The sequence below is a fragment of the Fistularia commersonii genome, chromosome 17 (genome assembly GCF_037954325.1).
Source record: "Fistularia commersonii isolate RoL2024-O1a breed Wild chromosome 17, RoL_Fcom_v1.0, whole genome shotgun sequence".
In the NCBI taxonomy this organism is placed as follows: Eukaryota; Metazoa; Chordata; class Actinopteri; order Syngnathiformes; family Fistulariidae; genus Fistularia; species Fistularia commersonii.
The window spans coordinates 3,538,843-3,558,505 of NC_141300.1; the positions used below are offsets into that span (position 1 = coordinate 3,538,843).

Sequence of the window (19,663 nt, forward strand, 5' to 3'; positions counted from 1 at the left end):
AATGTCACATGTCAAAAATTTAAGCCAAACAAATTAACATACACATAAAAATGAAATGAAAGACTTGATTGATGCTCAAGTCATAAAATGTGAACAGCGAAGGGGTTCTTGCTTTTGCATATTCTATACTCATTCAATCACGACCGTGGATGTTTGATTTTTCTAACGAAAGAGACAGTTGTGCGCAGAGATGTGATGAACCAGAAGAATACAACCGAACACTCTTGAAGCCAGGTGACGTTTCGATCAGTTTCACAACACAACAACAGTACGGCAGAACAGTGTGTAACACAAAGACAGTCACACTGACCTTGATTATTATGATTATTTTTAACAAATAATTGCAGGATGGACGGTAGGGTGGTGCAGCGGTTCGCCTCACAGCAAGAAAATCCCTGGTTTGATTCCAAGCCATGTGAAGTCTGCATGTTCGTACAGCTGGTAGGGAGACCCGAAATTGCCCAGACGAGCGAACGGTTGTACGTCTCTATATTTTTGTGACCAACTGGCAACCGATTGAGGATGAACCCCGCCTCATGCCCAATGACAGCTGGGATAGACATCAACCCCCCACCCACCGCCCTGATTGCAGAATAAGCGGTATAGATAATGAATGAATAAATGAATATATTGCAGGGTGGCTACAGATCTTAGTAGGGAGGGTGAGCATCATTTCTCATTAAAATTTCAAGTTGAAAAATTCTATAGGTTTACCCAGCCTAACTGCGGGGTTACCTCAAACATTAAGTAGTTAAGTACAGCCTAGGATATTGAGGTGCACTAAGGGTGTGCTAAAATCTTGAATTACCTCCCCATCTATGCAATTTCATGTTAATGGTTTCATCTGCAGAGACAGCGAGCCAAATGGGTTACGCAGCAAAATGCATCCACGCAGCAATTCAGATAAAGCAGATTTTTTTAAGACATGTTGTCTATTTTCTGCATTTTTTAGTGGTTCTTCAGCTCTGAAAAAGAGGAGAGAAGTGGCATCACGCCTTGCATCGAGGAGACCATCTATCATCAGGGGTTTGAGTTACAGCTATAATCACAAGGTGACAAAAAAATCACAGTTTTCTTTTCGGCTGCAGCAAACCGCTGAGTGCACATACAAACATTTGGGCATAGATACTCACAGGCTATACAAGGACTGCATATTTTCCCACAGTTCACCCCGGACAGCTGAGGCCGATAACGCCAGTCTTGGCAAAGGCAGTTAACGGAAACAGTAGCCTCCGTGAGCACGAGTGCGTGTGTCAGGCGTGCGCGTGTGTGTGTGTGCATGTGTGTGTGAGTGCGATGGATGCATATTTGCAGGGAGGGTTTTGTTGCGACCCCCACATAGCCGAAAGGATCTTGCAAAAACGCCTTAAAAGAAAATGTATGGTCCGCTCCGGCCGGTGCAGGGCTCGCTGCTTGCTCGCTGCACAGACCGGCATGCGTGTGCGCGTTCACGTGATACGTTCAGGTGTCACCGTAGCAGAGGGATTTTTTTTGGCGTCAGCCTAGATTTGTCTTTTGTGATACGCGCTCCTCCCTTTTTTTTTTTTGTTAAAAAAGCGACGTCTTTTTTTTTTTTTTTTTTTTAACCGGCTCGTTGGTCGAGTATCGCTCTGCGGTCGCATTGTGTTCCGGTGTGAGACAGCCCAGCGGGCAAACAGTTATTTACAAAAAAAAAAAAGAAAAAACAAACAAACAAACCAAAGAAAAACAGATAAAACAAGCAAGAAGACAAACCTGAACATGCCACTTGACTCTCGGAAGACACGACGGCAGATTCAGGTTCGAGCTAAACTGCTACATCCTCCGTTTCCTTCGGTACGTCCCTCAACCTCTTCAGCAAACACACACACACGCACACGTATTAACACGCACATTGAGTGACAAGCTGACTCGCCCTTTCGCTCTCATCAGAATCCACTCTTCCGTATTTCCTTTTTTTTTCCCCCCTTTACGCTTCGATCATGACTCTTCCTATCAATATGCCGGAGAAGATGATCACATTCCAGCGGAGGCATATGGCGAATGGAAGGGGGGGGTGGAGGGGTTGCCCAGTCAGACTGCCAACCTCAATGTGTGTGTGTGTGTGTGTGTGTCACATGGACAATCAGTCCCATTGTGCTTGCAGCAGGGAGGGCCAGCGAGAGGGGAGGAAGCCAATGGCCGCACTGATCTGCTGTCCTCGCTGCTGCAGCTGGTGGTGGTGGAGGAGGAAGGGGTGGTGCAGCAGAAGCAGCAGCAGCAGCTGCACATGTAGGTGTCACACAACATCCCCCTCCAGGAAGAGAGAGGATATGCAGGACCAAGCATTTGGTTTTGAATAAACCGCAGATCATAACAAGCAGGGGGTGATTGGGCCTCCACCTGACAGGGTTTACTCATCGGTGTTGGGTTGAAAGTGGTGGAGATGTGCAGGGCGAGAGACACCCACTCTTTCTCTCATGGTAACCGCGACGGTAGCCCGCGCCACGCAACCAAGGTTAGGAGCGGAAATGTGAAAAAGGAGGAAAAGGTATGCTGTAGTATCACTGGAAAACAACCCGTACATCACCATTTTTATCAAGCCAGCCTTTGTCATATTTGCTCTTTGAGCCTCCCTTGAATCTTCACACACTTTTTAAATCCCCAGGGAGAGATTTTGTAATCCTCTCTGAGTCGGGAAACTGGATGAGACAAGAGTTTTGTCATCAAAGGCTCCGGAGCCTGCAACCACCTGTTTAAATAATGCACGGTGTTCTGCACAAATATAAACTAAAAACAAAAACTGCAGGATGAATTACTGGATTATGGATATGCACTATTCAAGCATCAGTAGGAAACAGAACTTACTCTTGATTTATATTAATTCAATTAATTAAAATACAACAATAAAACAACTGCACAGCAGAGGTGACTACACAGGCTTTAAAGAGCAAATCGAGATGCGACACTGAGCGTTCATTGTTTAACAGCTTATTTATGCGCAAACTATCATTTTTCTCTGGTTGCTAACTGGATCTTTATTAGAATTCACAAAAAACTGAAATAGTCTCTCTCCCTTCAAGAGAATGCCACCCTGAGTCCAACTCTTTCTGCTGTCTGTTGGTTGCACCCATTAATATCTGTAAAGAAAAAAACATCTATATTGGCACACCTACATAATTTGACAATGTGTTGTTCATACTACGACACATAATGGTAGCCATGGTATTTGGTATATTGGTAAGGCTACAATTTAATCAGAGGTGATACATTTTTCACAGCTCTTGGCTTTGAAAAAAAATATATTTTAAGCCTTGCATAGTGCTATATGTCTGTGGAGGTTCTAAGTCACGGTGAATTCTTGTTGAAAACATCTTGTCTTGGCAACTGGACTTGAGTTTGGCCGTGTTTCTTCCTGAAAATTTTGCAAAACAGCAGTGTGGTTGCGGTTGACAGAAGACGGTCAAACCGGCCGGTCTGTGGAAAGAGCCCAGAGGCAACGTGGGTGTTAGAAACTCGCATGAATGAAGATGTGTGAAATAACAAAGCACATGTTCAGACCTCAGGCAGTTTCACAGCAACTATCCTTTATTTCCATCCTGACTGAGTGGCAGTCAAAATGCACAAATATCCGCCTAGCTTCTCTTTCTTTTCTTCCAATTTCCAAGCCCTTATTCTCATCCATTCATTCATTGTCTACCACTTATCCTGCACTTTGGGTCACAGGGATGTTGCAGCCTTTCCCAGCTGTCATTGGGTGAGAGGTGCACCCTGAACTGGTCACCAGTCCATTACAGGGCCAAATATTGAGACAAATATATTCCCATTCCACACACGTGGGCAATTTTCCCCATCACCTGAAATTGGTCTATAGGAGGGAAACTGGGAAAACCCAGAGGACACCCACACAGGCACGGGATCACGCAAACTCCACTTATAAATGCTCCCTGTGGGAAATCGAATGAACGAGGATCCTTCTTACCATGAGGCAGAAGTGGTAACCACATTACCACCGTGCCGCCAAATTCCCTTATTCTTATTTAATTATTGTTTGTTTGTCTCGATCTTACTTCCCTTAACCCGAGAACACTAACATCGTGTGATTTTCACCCACACAATTCTCGTCATGTGATTTTCATTGTGTTGCTTTTGTATTTTATGGGTCCTTGGGTAGCTTCAGGCTGCTCACTGATGTTATTAATTGTATGTTTGTTTCCCTCCTCCCATCAGCTCATCTATAAATTGATGAAAACTGTATTTTATCCAGGATATTGTATAGGGTAAAATTACATTAGTGATGGTGTTACTTATTTTAACGTTAGTGTTCTAGGGTTAATCCTGATGCTCTACATTGGCCCTGCCATGCAGAGGTGCTAAATCTGAAGCATTAATGTTTGCCACAAAAAGAAGATTAAGAGAGCCAGTATAACCAGCTCAGCCCCTTTCATTGACCTACACTCTAGTCTGGGTAGGTCTCATCGTGCATCGGAGTAATTACTGAATAGTAAATGCATAAAAAGCACATTTTCAGCTGTTGTCTGCTAAATCACCAAAGGATTCACTGAAGCATCTTACATGGGAACTGGGCTTGGTTAATTTCTTTGATATATTTTCGCTCATCTAAAAAGCCTCTGCCTTTGAAATAACTCTCAGGATCTGAGGTGCATAAACCTTAAATTGAGTGATCACTCTGTATACCATTATACTCTTTTAAAAAATACTTTCTGCAGTACATTGTTTATTATTCATCAGGGGTGCCCAGTATGTCAGTCATGATTGTCTGATTTTTCTACATTTTTGGACAGTTCATATACGCTACAACATGAATTTCCCTCTGAAAAGTGAGCTGAGAAAGAGAAAGGTGAAAGAACTTAAAACCTAGTTTTCAAACCAGCAGTAATTTTTCAGTGGGCTGATATCAAAAGCGTGAGACTTGCTACCAGCAGTTACTGTGGAAGGCTGATAAACATATTGTGTCAAGTATACTCAGTAGATATATAACCAAATAACCAATTTTTTTTAATTTTTTATTTACTGTTTATACAATTTCCTACTATTATTTATTATTGTTATGTTTTACTTGAAACTCTGGCACAACAATTTCCTTCGGGATAAAGTTGTTCTTATTCTTATTCTTAAATAGATATGTAGTATTTTCACTGTAGGTAGATATTTTTAAATCATTTGAATAGCTCAAGTCATTTGAAAAGTAGCCTCCATGGCGAAAAAATGTGGGCACCTCTGGAATACATGAATACTTGTCTTCTTAACAGGCAAACTGTTTCTCATTGACACTTCTTCCATGAACTTGCATGAAATATATATCGGTATTATTATCAATACAAAGTCAATATGCATTTTCACTAGAAATTTGCTCAAGGTTGCAAAGTAGATGGATACCTGTCAGCCTTTTGTCAGAAAAGTTCCTCTAAAAAAAATGTAAACATTTAAAAATTGTTCTTTTGTCCACACAATGGATTATGTCATCTCCTACTTAATGCCCACACACACACATATACACATACCATAAACACTATACACCCCACCTCAATGTTGCAGATGGTACCCCTCCCCCTCACCGCCTCCTGCGTCTCTCCATGACATCCACCTACCTCTCTGTTCATCGCTCTCATCACATGATCCATCTCTCTCTCTCTCCTGAGAGAGGAGGAGAGCATAGCCCTGAGCTATAACCTACCGCAGCTGGTAAAGGAAGAGCCTCTTATGCACATTCACACACAAATACTGTATACAAATGCACAGTACACGAACACACACAATAATTAAACCAAATCACCTCATTTATACACATAGAATAGACACACACATTTTAGTATTTTGGGCGTGACATTTTTCATTGACTCGATCCTCTTCTCAGTGAATCACAAACAATATGAAGGTCAATTATGAATTGGGATTAGTGAGTTCATACATACAAACACAATTGTAAATACAGGCAAAGAAGGAATAAAGGTTAATACAAAGCAGACATCGCACTGTCTGTACAACTGCAAGAAAGCCAGCCTCATTCAAATGAACATGCATGCACACACACACACACACACACCAGTCTTGATCTGCCTTCAAACCAGAATCAATATTTACCAGGTGTGAGCTGGGATGTGAGCTGGATAACAGCATAGCCAGTTGCTTCATCTCAACCCCAAATTGATTTTACAATTGAGTGTTTGAACATTTTCCACAAGTATAAGACAGTGGGATACGTTCATTCATTCGCCACCTTCGCCTATTTCCTTGAAGTAAACATACTGAGAATGAAACCCGCTTAATATGTGCTGTCACTTCACCACAAGAGCTGAGAAAAGCCATTAACTAGCAGCGTTATTTCCATATTTATTAGCATGTCAATGGATGCATAATATGCATAAACATGTGCGAACTCGACAATTACTCTCCCCTCTCCAGAATTATAGTTCTTGGTTAATTTGAGCTGCCAAGGTTTTCAAAGTTTCAAAATCAGCTTTATTGTCAACTTTCCCGCATGCACTGGACATACAGAGAAATCGAAAGGACGTTTCTCAAAATCCTTTTGATAGCTTGGTTCAAGTTGCACATGATGGCGATGTCAATGTAACAGTTAAAATTACATAACTCAGGGTTAGTTCTTTATTAATTTTGTAAACTGAATTACAATGGCAAATGCTAAATAAAATTTTTACTTTAACACAGATACAAACTTATTAAGTTTGAAGCAATAAAATGGGTTAGTAAGTATCTGCCATTTTGTGTTTTCAGGGGCCTGAAATGATGACAAGAAGTGATGGATATTGTGACTCTTCTCTGCAGGAAATGTAAACACTTGAAAATGATAACGTGACTGAAGCGCTTCAATGCCTCCCCCCCATCCGTTGAAATGCACTTCAGGTAGACAGTCTTCTCTTCTTCTGTATGTTTTGTCAGTGTCGGTGAGCTTGGGAGAATGTTAATAATGCAAATAATGCAGGGCGGGCCTAAACATCAACCAGACAAGGAGAAGAAAATGATTTTGTCTATTTGCCAGCAACTCTGCCTCATTATAATCAATGTCAAAATAGTAACTACATTTGTTGACAGATACATGGTCCATCTGGCGCTCAAATCTATATTCTGTATAATACTTTATTTGAATAGCTTGACAATGATGGCTGAAGTGATTTGAAATAATGTTTCAATCTTCAGTCTTTTCTCCATGTAGGTCCTCAATAACAGAGCAATTCCCATTGGGTGATACTTAAAGCTCAATGATTCAGCTCATTCTGACCTCTTTCAGCACAAAACCAAAAAACTAATGCCAAAATAAATGCTACAAAAGCCATGGTATTAAGAACTGACAATCATGTCTTTAAATCCTCTTCAAAAAAAAGTAAACAGCACACACATCATACTGATGATATTGAGATGTTAATGTGTATTATATACATTTACAATGACAGCATTTATATTTTTCGTAGTAATTGTGTCCCCCATAAAGCACTATGACACAAATCATAGAAGTGTTAGAGAACAGCGATTTAAAAAAAAAAAAATCCAGTTAATGCTAAACAGAGTAGGATATTAAGAATCTTATCATGGGCAAGATTTGGGAAAGACATTTAATCTCGCTATGACAAAAAAAATGTACAAATTATACTGAACTGAAATGAGGTCACGGTAGGTATCTACATGTTTGTGTGTATGTACTGTATGTATGAATGCCCTGGGCATGATTTTGAACTACATCCACATGCTCAAGAGAGGTAAAATTTATTGTGAAAAAAGAAGGTTGCGGCACAGAGGGTAGAGCGATCGTCCTTGGAACCGAACATTCTCGGTGTGTTTAAGTGTTTTTGAGCAAGACACTGAACCCCTGCTTACAGACCTGGTCTTCCTACATGCCTGTATGGTGCGCCCGGAGGTATTGAGTCCAGCCAACACATCTTATAGGAGAGCAAAACTGGTTCAAAACTGCATGATAGGCCACACCGCTTCAGGAACGGGCCAGGAGAAGGCAACATTGACCCAAAAGCCATCTGCTGCCTGGCAGGCTATATCAATTTAGGCAAAAGCCAGGAGATACATATTCCAAATAACAAAGCTGCACCTTCCTGGGCCGCCTTAAATGTTGCAGTTCCTGCACTTGTGGTGCAATGAACCCTTGGATTTGTGTACACGGCCGTCCGTTGTATACCGGGGCAGGCAAGATACTGGCTGTCGCAACACCAATGGCTTATGTCTTTTCAATAATTCACGATTCAAAGAATTTACCATCATTCTGCTCTAATGAGTTTGGAAGAAAATACGTTTCTTGAGTCCTGACAGCCAGACAGCAATCAACAGCAAATTAAGATTAAAATGAAAATATGTATAAGCAATAAACACAGGTACAAAATTAAGCGTGGTAGCACATGATGTACATCCAAAATAAACAGTGGAGCAAAGTAATTTGCAAAGTTTGTTAAGTGGAAGTTGCAGTGAGATAGTTGTCCCTGTTTGCACCACTGTTCAGCCGTCTCACAGCCGTGGAAAAGAAGCTGTCCTTCAGTCTGCTGGTCGTGCTCTGGATGATCTGCGGCCTCCTCCTTGGAGAAAGAGGGCCAAAAAGCACATGTGCAGGTTGGGCCGGGTCCTTAGCGATGCACTTGGCCCTCTTTCTGCCTCCGGATGATGAAGATGTCCATGGTGGAGGGGAAACTGTTCCCAACAATCCTCTTTGAAGCTTTAACCACTCTGTAAAGAGCCTTCCGTTCTACTACAGAGCAGCTGCTGTGTTACAAAGTACAGCAGGTGCTGAGGACGCTCTCCACCACACGTCGTGAAAGGGGGGGCAGACTGAGCCTCCAAGTCCAACTCTCCTGAGGAAGTAGAGGCGCTGGTGAGTCTTCCTTGATCTCAGCATTATCCCCATCAAAGAAATCTCTGTGCCTTCTTTTGACCAAGACAATAGCATCAGCAGCAGCACTCTCTTTGAAGGTCTGTGTGCACAGCGTGGGCCGACTATCACAAACACCTGTTTCCAGTAAGCCCACAGATATAAGAACCCCTGGATGCATCCCTGCTCCCAGCGGTGGCACATGCTAGATTACATCATATCCCCGCAAAGAGACAGCAGTGACGTGCACATCAAACGTTGAACGAGAGGTGCAGAGTGCCGGTTGGAGCAAGATAAACTTGCCGAGAATAGGAAGACAGCCCAAAACAAGCCTGTTCGTAAGCTCAATTCTAGATGTCTCGAACATGACAACAATGCACTTTCAGAAAAAATTCTGGGATCACCGTGCAACTTTGACCCACAGAATGGAGAAATGGAACAGCATCGGAGGATGCAGCTTCTACACTACTGAGTTTATTACCGTTGGCTTTATCAAACAACACCTTGATGATAAGGCATGCAGCCAGAAGAAGTAGCAATACCAGCAAGTCAGGCAAATGCTGCAGCAGAGGACTTGGCAGCTGGAAAACTCTCGTTGCCGCTAATATGAAGGATTTGGGATTTTTCATGTAGGCCTGTGAGGTGTCTTTTGGACCAAAACAAGTGTCTCAATCCCAATCCAAGTCTGTCCTGCTCACTGACAAGAGTGACATCCTGGCACGCTGGGCAGAGCACTTCAGTGAGCTCTTGAACATCTCTGAAGCGGTAACCACAGCAATAACCAAGCGACAAGTAAAATATGAACTGGCTGACCCCCACAACAGTGTGGACACATTGAAGGCACTTCTGCAGTCCACTTCTGGAACGGCACCAGGATATGATGCATTGCCCGCAGACATCTACAAGAAAGGAGGGATGGCACTATTAGCCAGCCGATCTGGAAGAGAGACAAAGTCCATTCCCATACAGCACATATATAAGAGGAAGGGTTATCCTGTAAATCATCGTCCACTGTCCCTCCTGAACGTGGTAGATGAATTCCTGGTGAGAATCATCCTCTACCGACTCAGTCACCCATCTGAGAGTGTTTTCCCTAAATCCCAATGCGCAGGAAGAGGCACTTGTGACATGGTCTTTGGCATCCGCCAGCTGAAAGAAGTACAGAGAACAGAACAAGGCTCTTTATATGGTGTTTGTTGACATCATCAAGGCTTTCAACATGGCAAGAGAAGGCCTATGGACAATCCTTGGCAAGCTTGGTTCATCTCTCTCATCATTCCCTTTTCCTAATGGAATGCCATGGTCCAAGAGCATGGTGATGTATCCTAACCGTTTCAGGTTAGGAATAGAGTGAAGCAAAAATGCGTTTTGGCACCAACCCTCTTTTCGATCCTCTTCTTTGCTCTGCTGCTGGATGCTTTTTCCCTGGTAGCAAAAGCGGTGTTTACATCCAGTTCTCTTTCAACGGCAAGCTATTCAACTTGTGGAGACATCAGGCAATGACAGAAGTGTCTGGGGCTCTGCTGTGTGAATTCCTCTATGTGGACAATTTTGCAATGGCGGCTTCCACCGACGATGATCTTCAGTTCCTTGTCCGGCAGCTGGAAATGTTTCATCAGAAATGTCCACGCTTGATATACAACATCAAGTTGTATGACAAAGTGTCAAACCTCAATTTCCTGCAGAGGTATGGCCTACACAGCACTGAAAGCTTGATCATCAAGGCATGTTGTCTCGATGTTGACAATAGAAACTACTGTGGACTTTTCACATTAGAACAGAACAAAAATCCCCAAACGTTGTTTGTCCAAGGCTGTGTCCAGGGGATCGGGCTAGGCTCTCACATGAGGACTCACGTGGAAAGGAAATAACTGCTTGTTTAATCATCTGTCGGGCCAATTGGAGACTCCAGATTTATGTATGCTTGTATGAATGAATGTCCATCACGATACTTAATAGTGTTATGGGTTATGTAATCTGTGGACCCAGATAAATATGCTTGTTCATCTATAGTGTAAAAATGCTTCTACATATTTTCATATCTTATTTACCTATTCATGTAATTCTTGTTATCATGATAATTTTTGCCGCAGTGGCTGTAAGGACTGAAGTTTAATAAATCTAATTTCTTTTTAGCTACTTTGCCATGGCTTAACTGTAAGTAAATTCATAGGTGAAAGGGGAAACCAAGCAAGTCCTCTGATTTACAAAGAAATATGTTTTCTTGGAAAATGGTCCCACATTAAATTTAACATTAATGTTCATTTTTCAAGTATTTGCAAGTATTCAAATGTAATAACAGCTTTTTATTAACATTATATTTCTGCAAGAAATCAGTTACTTTAAATCAATCTTTATCTGATTACTGGGTAGTAACTATATATATATTCACAAAAAATAAACCTGTGAATGAAGTTCAATTTGTGCATTATGGCCAACACACAGCAGGGGGCAACATCAGACATGAAAAATGTTTCGAGCTTTCTGACAAACATTTGAGCTTTGTCTTCATTTAAGAATAAGAATAAGAACAACTTTATTTATCCCGAAGAAAATTGCTGAAATTTAGCAAATGTTAGGTCTTTCAGGATAATACAAGGATGATAAAGCAGGGATAGTCAAATACAGACTCCAACAAATATGGGGATATATACAGTGTAAAATGGATTATAGAGAAATAGAGAGTTGTTTTTAAACATATTCTTTTGTTGAAAAATAGATTTAAAGGTGGACAATCCCGAGGTTTTATTCAGAGTCTATCTTAATGCTTTTACTGTAAAAAATTACTACTGTACCCTTGACAGTTCATCCGTCATTAAAATATGTATCTGTTTTTCATAAACAACAACCCTTTGGACAATTTGTACCAAAGGTAAGGCTATGAAATGCTCTGAATAGACCCGAAAGTGCTGAGAGTGTGTACTTGTTTCGGACAAGTCGTTTTGTCATGGCATGTGACTCCCACTCCCACAATGAAACAATAAGCGTGGTGAAAGGCCGGGTCTGCTGGCATTCCCAGCCTTTTCCTTCCTGCCAGTTAGGACGAAAGCAAATGCCTCAGTGTCTCCTGCCCTCCTCCCCCCCCCCAAGCAAAACCCCAACGCCAACCCCGAAAACACAGGAACAGATCAGTAGGGAAATTTGCCAAAAGGGCAGCATGGTTGGCAAAGTTCTCCAGAGAGGGGGCAACCATTCCCAGGCCTCTTAAAGCCGGCCCCCGGCCCCCAGAACCCGTTGCTTTGCAGAAACGTGTCCATCATCCACTGAGCTCCCCCAGTTTCAAGACAGGAATTTCTCACAAAAGAGCAAACTCATAATTTAGTTTGATAAACCATGAAAGCCTCATGCTGCATTTTACACAACTAGAAAACAGTTAATACATTTAATCAACATCTGGCATGCTGACAATAGTAGTAAAAGTTTCCTGTTCTTAAAGTTGTTAATGTTTTTTTTGGCCTTTAGATACAGATCCAACTTTTGGGCTTCTTTCCTGTCAAATTTCCGTTAATATGCTGACATTAATGTAGATGTCTTAATTGCATTTTATGTTTTTTATTTTGTTTTACATCATTTTGACATTAGTTGTGTTTAAACTACTTTTCAGAGAATATCTTAGGGCTGGTAATGTCTGGGAAATTCCAAGATTATTTAAGTCAATTTTTTTCTGTCCCAAAAAGGTTAGATAATTGAACAAAATAAGGGTCAAGAAAATTGAAATTTATTGTATATTACCATTGTTTTATTTCTGCTTTCAAGCCACCGATTTTTAAAATCTAAATCATTGCATCCAGGTCTGAGACATCATCTTAATGACATGTTTTCCACCCATTTTTCATTTTTTGCATCCTTGCCATCACCCTGAAATCAGAGTGACAAGGGCACACTCTAGGCAAACACAACTAAATCCTAATGGGATTGCAAAATGATGGGAGAGGAGGACCTCTTTTAGTTCATTTCCACCTCAGGACTGCCGGGGCAGTGGGAACAGCAGAAAAACCAGCAGGGTGGATAATAAATGGACTGCATGAGAGAGCAACCAATTGATGATGGATCTTGCAGAACAGCAGTTAAATTAAGATAATATAACAGCTTGGAAGAAAACTGGAAAATGTTCATTGTTATCTGGCAAAGAGCAAAGACTCACGGTTGAGATTTGGCCATTGTTAGAAAAATTGTTTTCTACATCTCTAAATAATATACTTTTAGGGAAACACTCCATAACGAGACATTAGATTGCGAACTTACCGTAACAGCAGAGCAGACATTTTGTTCCAGCTTTACCTTTTCGCCTCCAAAACCAGTACTTGCGTCGTCGTTTAATAGTCATTTAAGAGTCTTATTTTGGAAACGGCAAAAAGAAAATGATTCCAAACAGAGAAACAGTTAACTAACTAGAGAATTCATCTTCTTGTCCGGCTATTAGCTTGTTGAGAATCAAACCCTCGGAGGGGATCTCTAGTAACGGGTGTCAGGTAGTCCATGTTATTCAGAAATTAAATGTACTATGTGAAACCGCTAGTCTAAAAGCATCTCTGTTTTGGACTTTCTCTGTGTACTTCCCGTTCCTCTCACAAAGAATAGGGCAAAGGATGTAAATCCTACATTCTGCTGCTTTAACTGAGACAGGCGGCTCTGTCGAGATACATGACTCATCCACCTTAATATCTTGCTGTCCTCTTGCAGAGGGTAAATCCTCCATTTCAGAGAGGTGTGAAAAAAAAAGGGTGACCAAATTTGCATCACATCTTTCTTCCTCTTGAATTACTTCCTCAAAAGTATCTTCTGGACCACAACAGCAGCTTTGCTAAGCTGAGTCTGAGCTTGGAATGCGACAGCACATACAGTGGTTTACTGGAAAGAACCTGACAGGATAACAGGATCAGTCGAGAGGAGGGGGAAACACGACAACTGCAATGAGGAAACACATTGGCAGACGGACCGATTGTCCTGTGGGCAAAACAGCGGTGATGTCGGATTCTGCGTGACATATTCCCCTGCCAATCATCATTTCTGACACACTTTGGTGGGATAATACAAAAAAAAAAAGTCCACGCTAACTGAGGTAAATAAGACAATGATCTGGTGCTTTTTATAGAAATGACCGATTGTTTCATTGTTTGATATGTTATGGTTATGTCAACATACCAATTTTAGTATGAGAGTAACCTTCAAACATTTTTTTGGCCTCACAACCCTTAAAAGAGTAGCAGTGGAAACGAATTATAAGACTGGTCTTAAACGCTGACAGCGCATGTGCCCGTCTAAGGTAAAGCAAATGATTATATTGATATGCATATTCATTCATCGCCTATACTGCTTATCATTGTGAGAGGCGGGATTTACTTCGGACTTGTCACCGCTGAATCAAAGAGCCGCATCCAGACACATACAACTATTCACTCATTCATTCAGATGTCTGGGTAATGTAGGGGAATTTATCCAATTGACCTAACTGCATGATTTGGGGAACCATAAAACTCAACAAGCCAGCACCTTATCGTGGTGAGGGACCAGACAAAGTCCGGTTGAGAAGAGCGGGGTTGTTTGGGTGGGTTTGATGGCGAGCGCTTTGTGGCCCGTGGGGCCCGGCTGGGTACAACCTGAAGACACGAAGTGTAGAAGTGGGTTGCCTTTCCTATGGGCTCACAATCCATGGGAGGAGCCAAGGTGACTGAGAGCAATGTGAGCTGGGTGGTGGCCGAAGACGGGGACCTTGGAAGTCCAATGCTAAGCTACACAAGTTAGGGCTATGGGTGTAGAATACACAGGACTGTCTCAGAAAATTATATTGTGATAAAGTTCTTTATCTTCTGTAATGCAATTACAAAAAGGAAAAATGTCAGACATTCTGGATTTCTTACAAATCAACTGAAATATTGCAAGCCTTTTATTATTTTAATATTGCTGATTATGGCTTACATCTTAAGAAAACTCAAAAATCGTATCTCAAAATATTAGAAAATCATGAAAAAGTAGTTTTTGTTTTTTCAATTGCATTGCAGAAGATAAAGAACTTTATCACAATATTCAAATTTTCTGAGATAGTCCTGTATATGTATGTGTGTATGTGTGTGTTTGTGTACAATACAAAATATATATGATAAAAAATTCTGGGACGCCTCACCTCAAATCCGTGGATCTTTTAGCTGATGCAGTGACATGCATTGAGAGCAACTTTCAATAATTCTGACTAAGATTTCTTGTGAATTGCACAATTTTACACAAAACAGTAAAAAAGTAACAGTTAGCGTTGCCTCTCATAGTTTTTCAGACCTGTGTTTGTGCCAAATAAGGTCTTCTGAAATGAGAGACACAGCATTAGGGGGGAGAGAAAGAGTGAGAGAGAGTAAGTGAAAAAAAGAGAGAGATAGACCTTGGTATTTATGATAAAATTTTTGACCCTTTGATAATCAATCATGATCAGATTTTACTTCCTAATGATACTTATAAAATGCTTTTTATTTTGCAAATGAGAGCCAGTTCTCAATTGAATTAGCTGGTTCAATAAAGATCATTATTATTATTATTTTATTATTATTGTGATCACTGTTATCATTGTACAAAAATTATTATATATGTCAAAATATCAAACTAGAGGCCTTGATCAATAAGTAAACATTTCTTAGCATTTAGCGCCATCTACTGGTATACTTACAAACACCAGTGCTTAAAACAAGCTTATACCTGTAGGAAGATAGTTTGTCAAAAGCACCCTTTCAGACCTCCTGAAGTAATTTTATAAAATAAAATATATATATATTATGATAACAAATTGAGTCGTTTAACCATAATTGTCTTAACAATTACTATATGTTTGAAATATGCTCAAAATTTGATTTTGGACGATTTTTACGTAAGGATTTTTTTTTATACCCCCAGAAATAGATGGCTTCTATTTTTTAAGTCACAGGCCAAAAACTTTGGAAATCTCTGGTTTTAAGCACATATGGCATCTCTGAGTAAACAAAGGCATCCAAGAATTTGCCATTTCCTGCCAAGTTTGGTCCACACCCGCTGTGATTATCAACTAAGTAAACAAACTCACCTCTTACATTGAAAACAAACAGAAACAAACCCAAACTATGTTCAGAACAGTTAGTCTCTACTCATGAACTTGATTTAGTTAATGTCATCCTGTATGTCAGCAGTCACACAGTGTATTATAATGTATTTAAGGCTAACTTGTGCAGCACTAATACAGAAAAAGCTCTAAAAAACAAAACAAACAAGACAATAAGAATAAATACAATAGTCAGACTCAATAATAATAATAATAATAGTAATAATAATAATAATATATAAAAACATCAGCCCAATTTTTGAATGAATCCACCCCAGTTCAACAAGCCCAACCCCTCATTGTACCTGATAATTTAACTTTAACTAGGGATTCATCAAATGCAGCAATTGGAAACCTGCATTATTGTTATCAAATGCTTACTTTAGGGGTTCAGTGTCTTGCTCAACAACACTTCGACAGGCTAGGACAGGGGTCGGGAACCTTTTTGACTGGGAGAGCCACAAAAGCCAAATATTTCTTGATATATTTAATAGAGAGCCATATAGTATTTTTAACGCAAAAAAAAAAAAAGAAATACGTCTTACTTTTAATTGGACCTCTGGTGCTGCATGGATTTGCTCGAAGTGCTGCTTTATATTTGACCGTTTCATGCAATTTTATCAGGCATATTAGACATACCCCAGATCCAAATGCAAATTCCTCCGTCCACGCAGCCTGGAATGCACGATAATTATCGTCTTTTTTTTTCTTTGTCGCCATCTTTTCCGTTACGAGGGTTGATGCGGATAAAGTAGTTGGCTATGTGATAAGATTAATTTCTTCACCTTTATAATGACCCAGACGTGCTCGGAAGCCAATGCTTCCCAACCCGACCGACAGGTGACCCGTGAAATTTATCTTCAAAACCAATTTCTGTTTACTTTAAAATGACACAGTATTATGAAAAAATCTTCTTCTTCCTCTTCTTCTTTCAGCTTTTCCCTTCAGGGGGTTGCCACAGCGAATCAACTTTCTCCATCTAACCCTAAAATTATTATGGAGAAATATCACAAGTATTTTAAAATCAGTTCCAAACTGATTTTTTCTTTTTCAACTCAACATTGTCTGGGAGCCATATGGCATCACCAGAGGAGCCATAGGTTCCTGACCCCTGGGCTGGGAGGAGCTGGGAATCGAACCAGTAATGTTTGGCTCCAAGGATGACAACTCTAACCCCCTGCACCCCTGTAAAAGTTGACGCAAGTCACATCTTCATCTACAGCCAAACACACACCACTGAACCACCGCACATACCGTACATAAGCTTGTGTCCTTTTATTTTTTCCTGGTCCGGTTAAGACGGAATCGTAACGTGGGTGAAAATCATAAAACACAAAGTACCATCTATCTTAAGCAGCCATAGACTGGGTTGCACAAGAAACTACTGTTGCCTGAAGTGATCTGAAAGTCAATGGAGGACAGTGAGAGGGCTTCAGAGCAGGATGAATGTGCATCAGAGAGGAAAACAATGCAGCAGCAGCGGCAGTGGCAGTGGCAGACAGTAGTGCATTAGATTCATACAGTCCCACTGCTTGTATCATAGTCGTCAAAGAACAAACAGTCCCATTGTTACGGTGTAATGACACAAATCCGCACAGTAATGCCAGGTCAAACCTACAGACCCAAAGCTATTGGTCCTTTGAAAATTAATCACACAGGGCGAAATGGGGTTTATGTTTGTTTAAAGGACGCAGCTCCCGGAGAAACAGAGAATGTATTTATTTTTTAATGGCTAAGATCAGTCAAGCACACAAATGAACTCACATAACAAATATTTGAAGTGATGGGATTCATATTTGTATTCCGAAGCTCGGTTGGATATTTCCGACAATATGGATGGGTAGAGGATTGCACTAAGTGAACGTTTGTCGGGGGAGAGCGCATCAAAACAAAATAATGATACGGCATCTGTATTCAACCACCCGAAAAGGTCAACAGTCTCCAACCGCAGACTATAGTTAGAAAATTGGCAAGTTATACTGACCAAAAGGTTGCATTTCATCCAAGGATGCAGTTGTTTCCGCCTGTTCAAATCCACACGATGCTTAAAATAGCAGTTTTTTTAGTATGGGCTAAGTCAATAACAATAGCGTTAGCTGTGATTTAATTCTATTTTGTAGGCAAGTGTAGTGAAGAAACCTTTGTCATAGTCACTATATAAATACTATGATTTATCCTTTATTAATCCCAGAGGGGGAAATTAATTCTCTGCAATTATCCCATCATGGATGAACCATGAGCAGAACCATGAGTTTTCAGTGATTCGCTCAAGAGCACTTTGACACACAAGGAAGAGCCGGGTTCGAAACAGGAATGTTCAGTTCCGAGGACGATTGCTCTTGAAAATTCATGAATGAATTTACTACTAGAAATTCAATTTACATAACATGTGAGATGTAATAAATCACAGTCTTTCCCATCGAGGGATAAACAGTGGCTTGCTGTGATCTTTGAAATGCATTCAAAATATTGATGGTACTCGGGGATTTGGGAATTATTCAGGGATATAAGCACACTTCTGCTCGGCAGCAACATCCTTTGTTTATTTTCTGCCTTGGGCCAATAAATCAATCTATTAAATCATGTCTATTATACAAAATCAAAGCTATTGTGATCTATTATGATCTATTATGATCTCAAAATCTGGGTTTAAATCTGGTTCTAAAGGCAGGTAACTCAATATGATACAGGTGTTCATACTAAGCTTCCTTCCACACCACTGTTGCTTGCTTCTGTCTTTATTGACTATATCAAAGGTTAATAATTACAAGGAAATCAAAGAAAAATTGGAATTTGTAAAGTCACTTCGCCCCCCCTGCCATTTTCCTATCCTGCACCCAGATTATTATGTGAGCTCACAATAATGCCTCAGATAACTGTGAGTGAGGGTTACAAGAGAGAGCCTACTGTGTTATGCCTTAATTTTCATTTCTATTTTATTTCAATGTTTACTTATTTATTTGTGAATTTTTATCTATATATTCTGGGCGTTATCACTAGAGTTCACTAAGGTGGTTGCATGTTTATGGGACAAATCCTGCAACTTTGCTTAGTGCACACATATTTTAAAGTGACTTTGGGACACTTTCAGGGTTTAAAATGAGATTACCTCAAAAATATAATTTTGGACAGCTAAGTCATTACACTAATAACAAAAATAACTGGTGACATCTATTTACGTTGTCTGATGCAATTAGAGCAATTATAAACGAATATAAATACACACATTTGTGCCTTTCTTGGTGTTTCAATAAGAGGCAATCATTTACTTCATTTAGCGGTTCGTCCCACCTGCAGAAGTTACTGCCACAATGCCAAAGTAACGCTATCAACGCGAAAGCAAAGTTCACGTTTGAAGGCTTCTGGAACAGCGTCTTCTATTGCATGTTTGCACAGGCACTCCGAGATAAGCCCCTCCTGCCTCCACACCGCAGGGAGACCTGCGTGCCATGCACCCGGAACGGAGTCACCGTGAAACCCGGAGAACCGTCCCGGTTTGGAGACCGCATCCACAGCCACAACTCTGCAGACTTCATCCAGGAAAGCCACTAAATCAAATACTGATCTGTTGCAGGAATGCATTTAAAGCCTTGTCTCCTAACTGCTGCGCCGCAGAAGAAAAAAAACACACTCTCACACACACACACACACACACACACAAAAAAAAAAAAAATGCCCTTCAGGGTATAGTCAGGCTGAGGCTTGCCTTTCAACGCCTCATACCTGCTGAGCAGACCCTTGGCCAACACGTATGCGTAAACACCACCTAGCATTGTGGGTGTGTTGAGCTCTGGCCA

General features: G+C 40.7%; 1 protein-coding gene and 1 long non-coding RNA gene across 8 annotated transcripts in view; one reads left to right on the forward strand and one right to left on the reverse strand.

Annotated features, from left to right (window-relative positions):
• fgd4a (FYVE, RhoGEF and PH domain containing 4a) overlaps nucleotides 1–19,663 on the reverse strand; it is a 59,145-nt gene that overhangs the window by 39,024 nt on the left and 458 nt on the right. For 2 of the 7 annotated variants that reach the window (XM_086162569.1, XM_086162566.1), the window contains exon 1: nucleotides 13,052–13,609. The exons of 2 other annotated variants lie outside the window; for them this stretch is intronic. In XM_086162569.1, the coding sequence (XP_086018695.1) occupies nucleotides 13,052–13,133 (82 nt within the window). In that variant the 5' untranslated portion in view covers nucleotides 13,134–13,609. Of the gene's footprint in view, nucleotides 1–1,133; nucleotides 2,026–13,051; nucleotides 13,610–19,663 lie in introns of those variants that run through there. 3 more of the 7 variants (XM_086162564.1, XM_086162563.1, XM_086162571.1) reach the window with 3 other exon arrangements.
• Nucleotides 1,797–19,497, forward strand: LOC147224801 (uncharacterized). The gene is made up of 3 exons (XR_015107332.1): nucleotides 1,797–1,815; nucleotides 6,715–6,843; nucleotides 19,263–19,497. It is a non-coding gene; the product is annotated as an uncharacterized LOC147224801 (long non-coding RNA).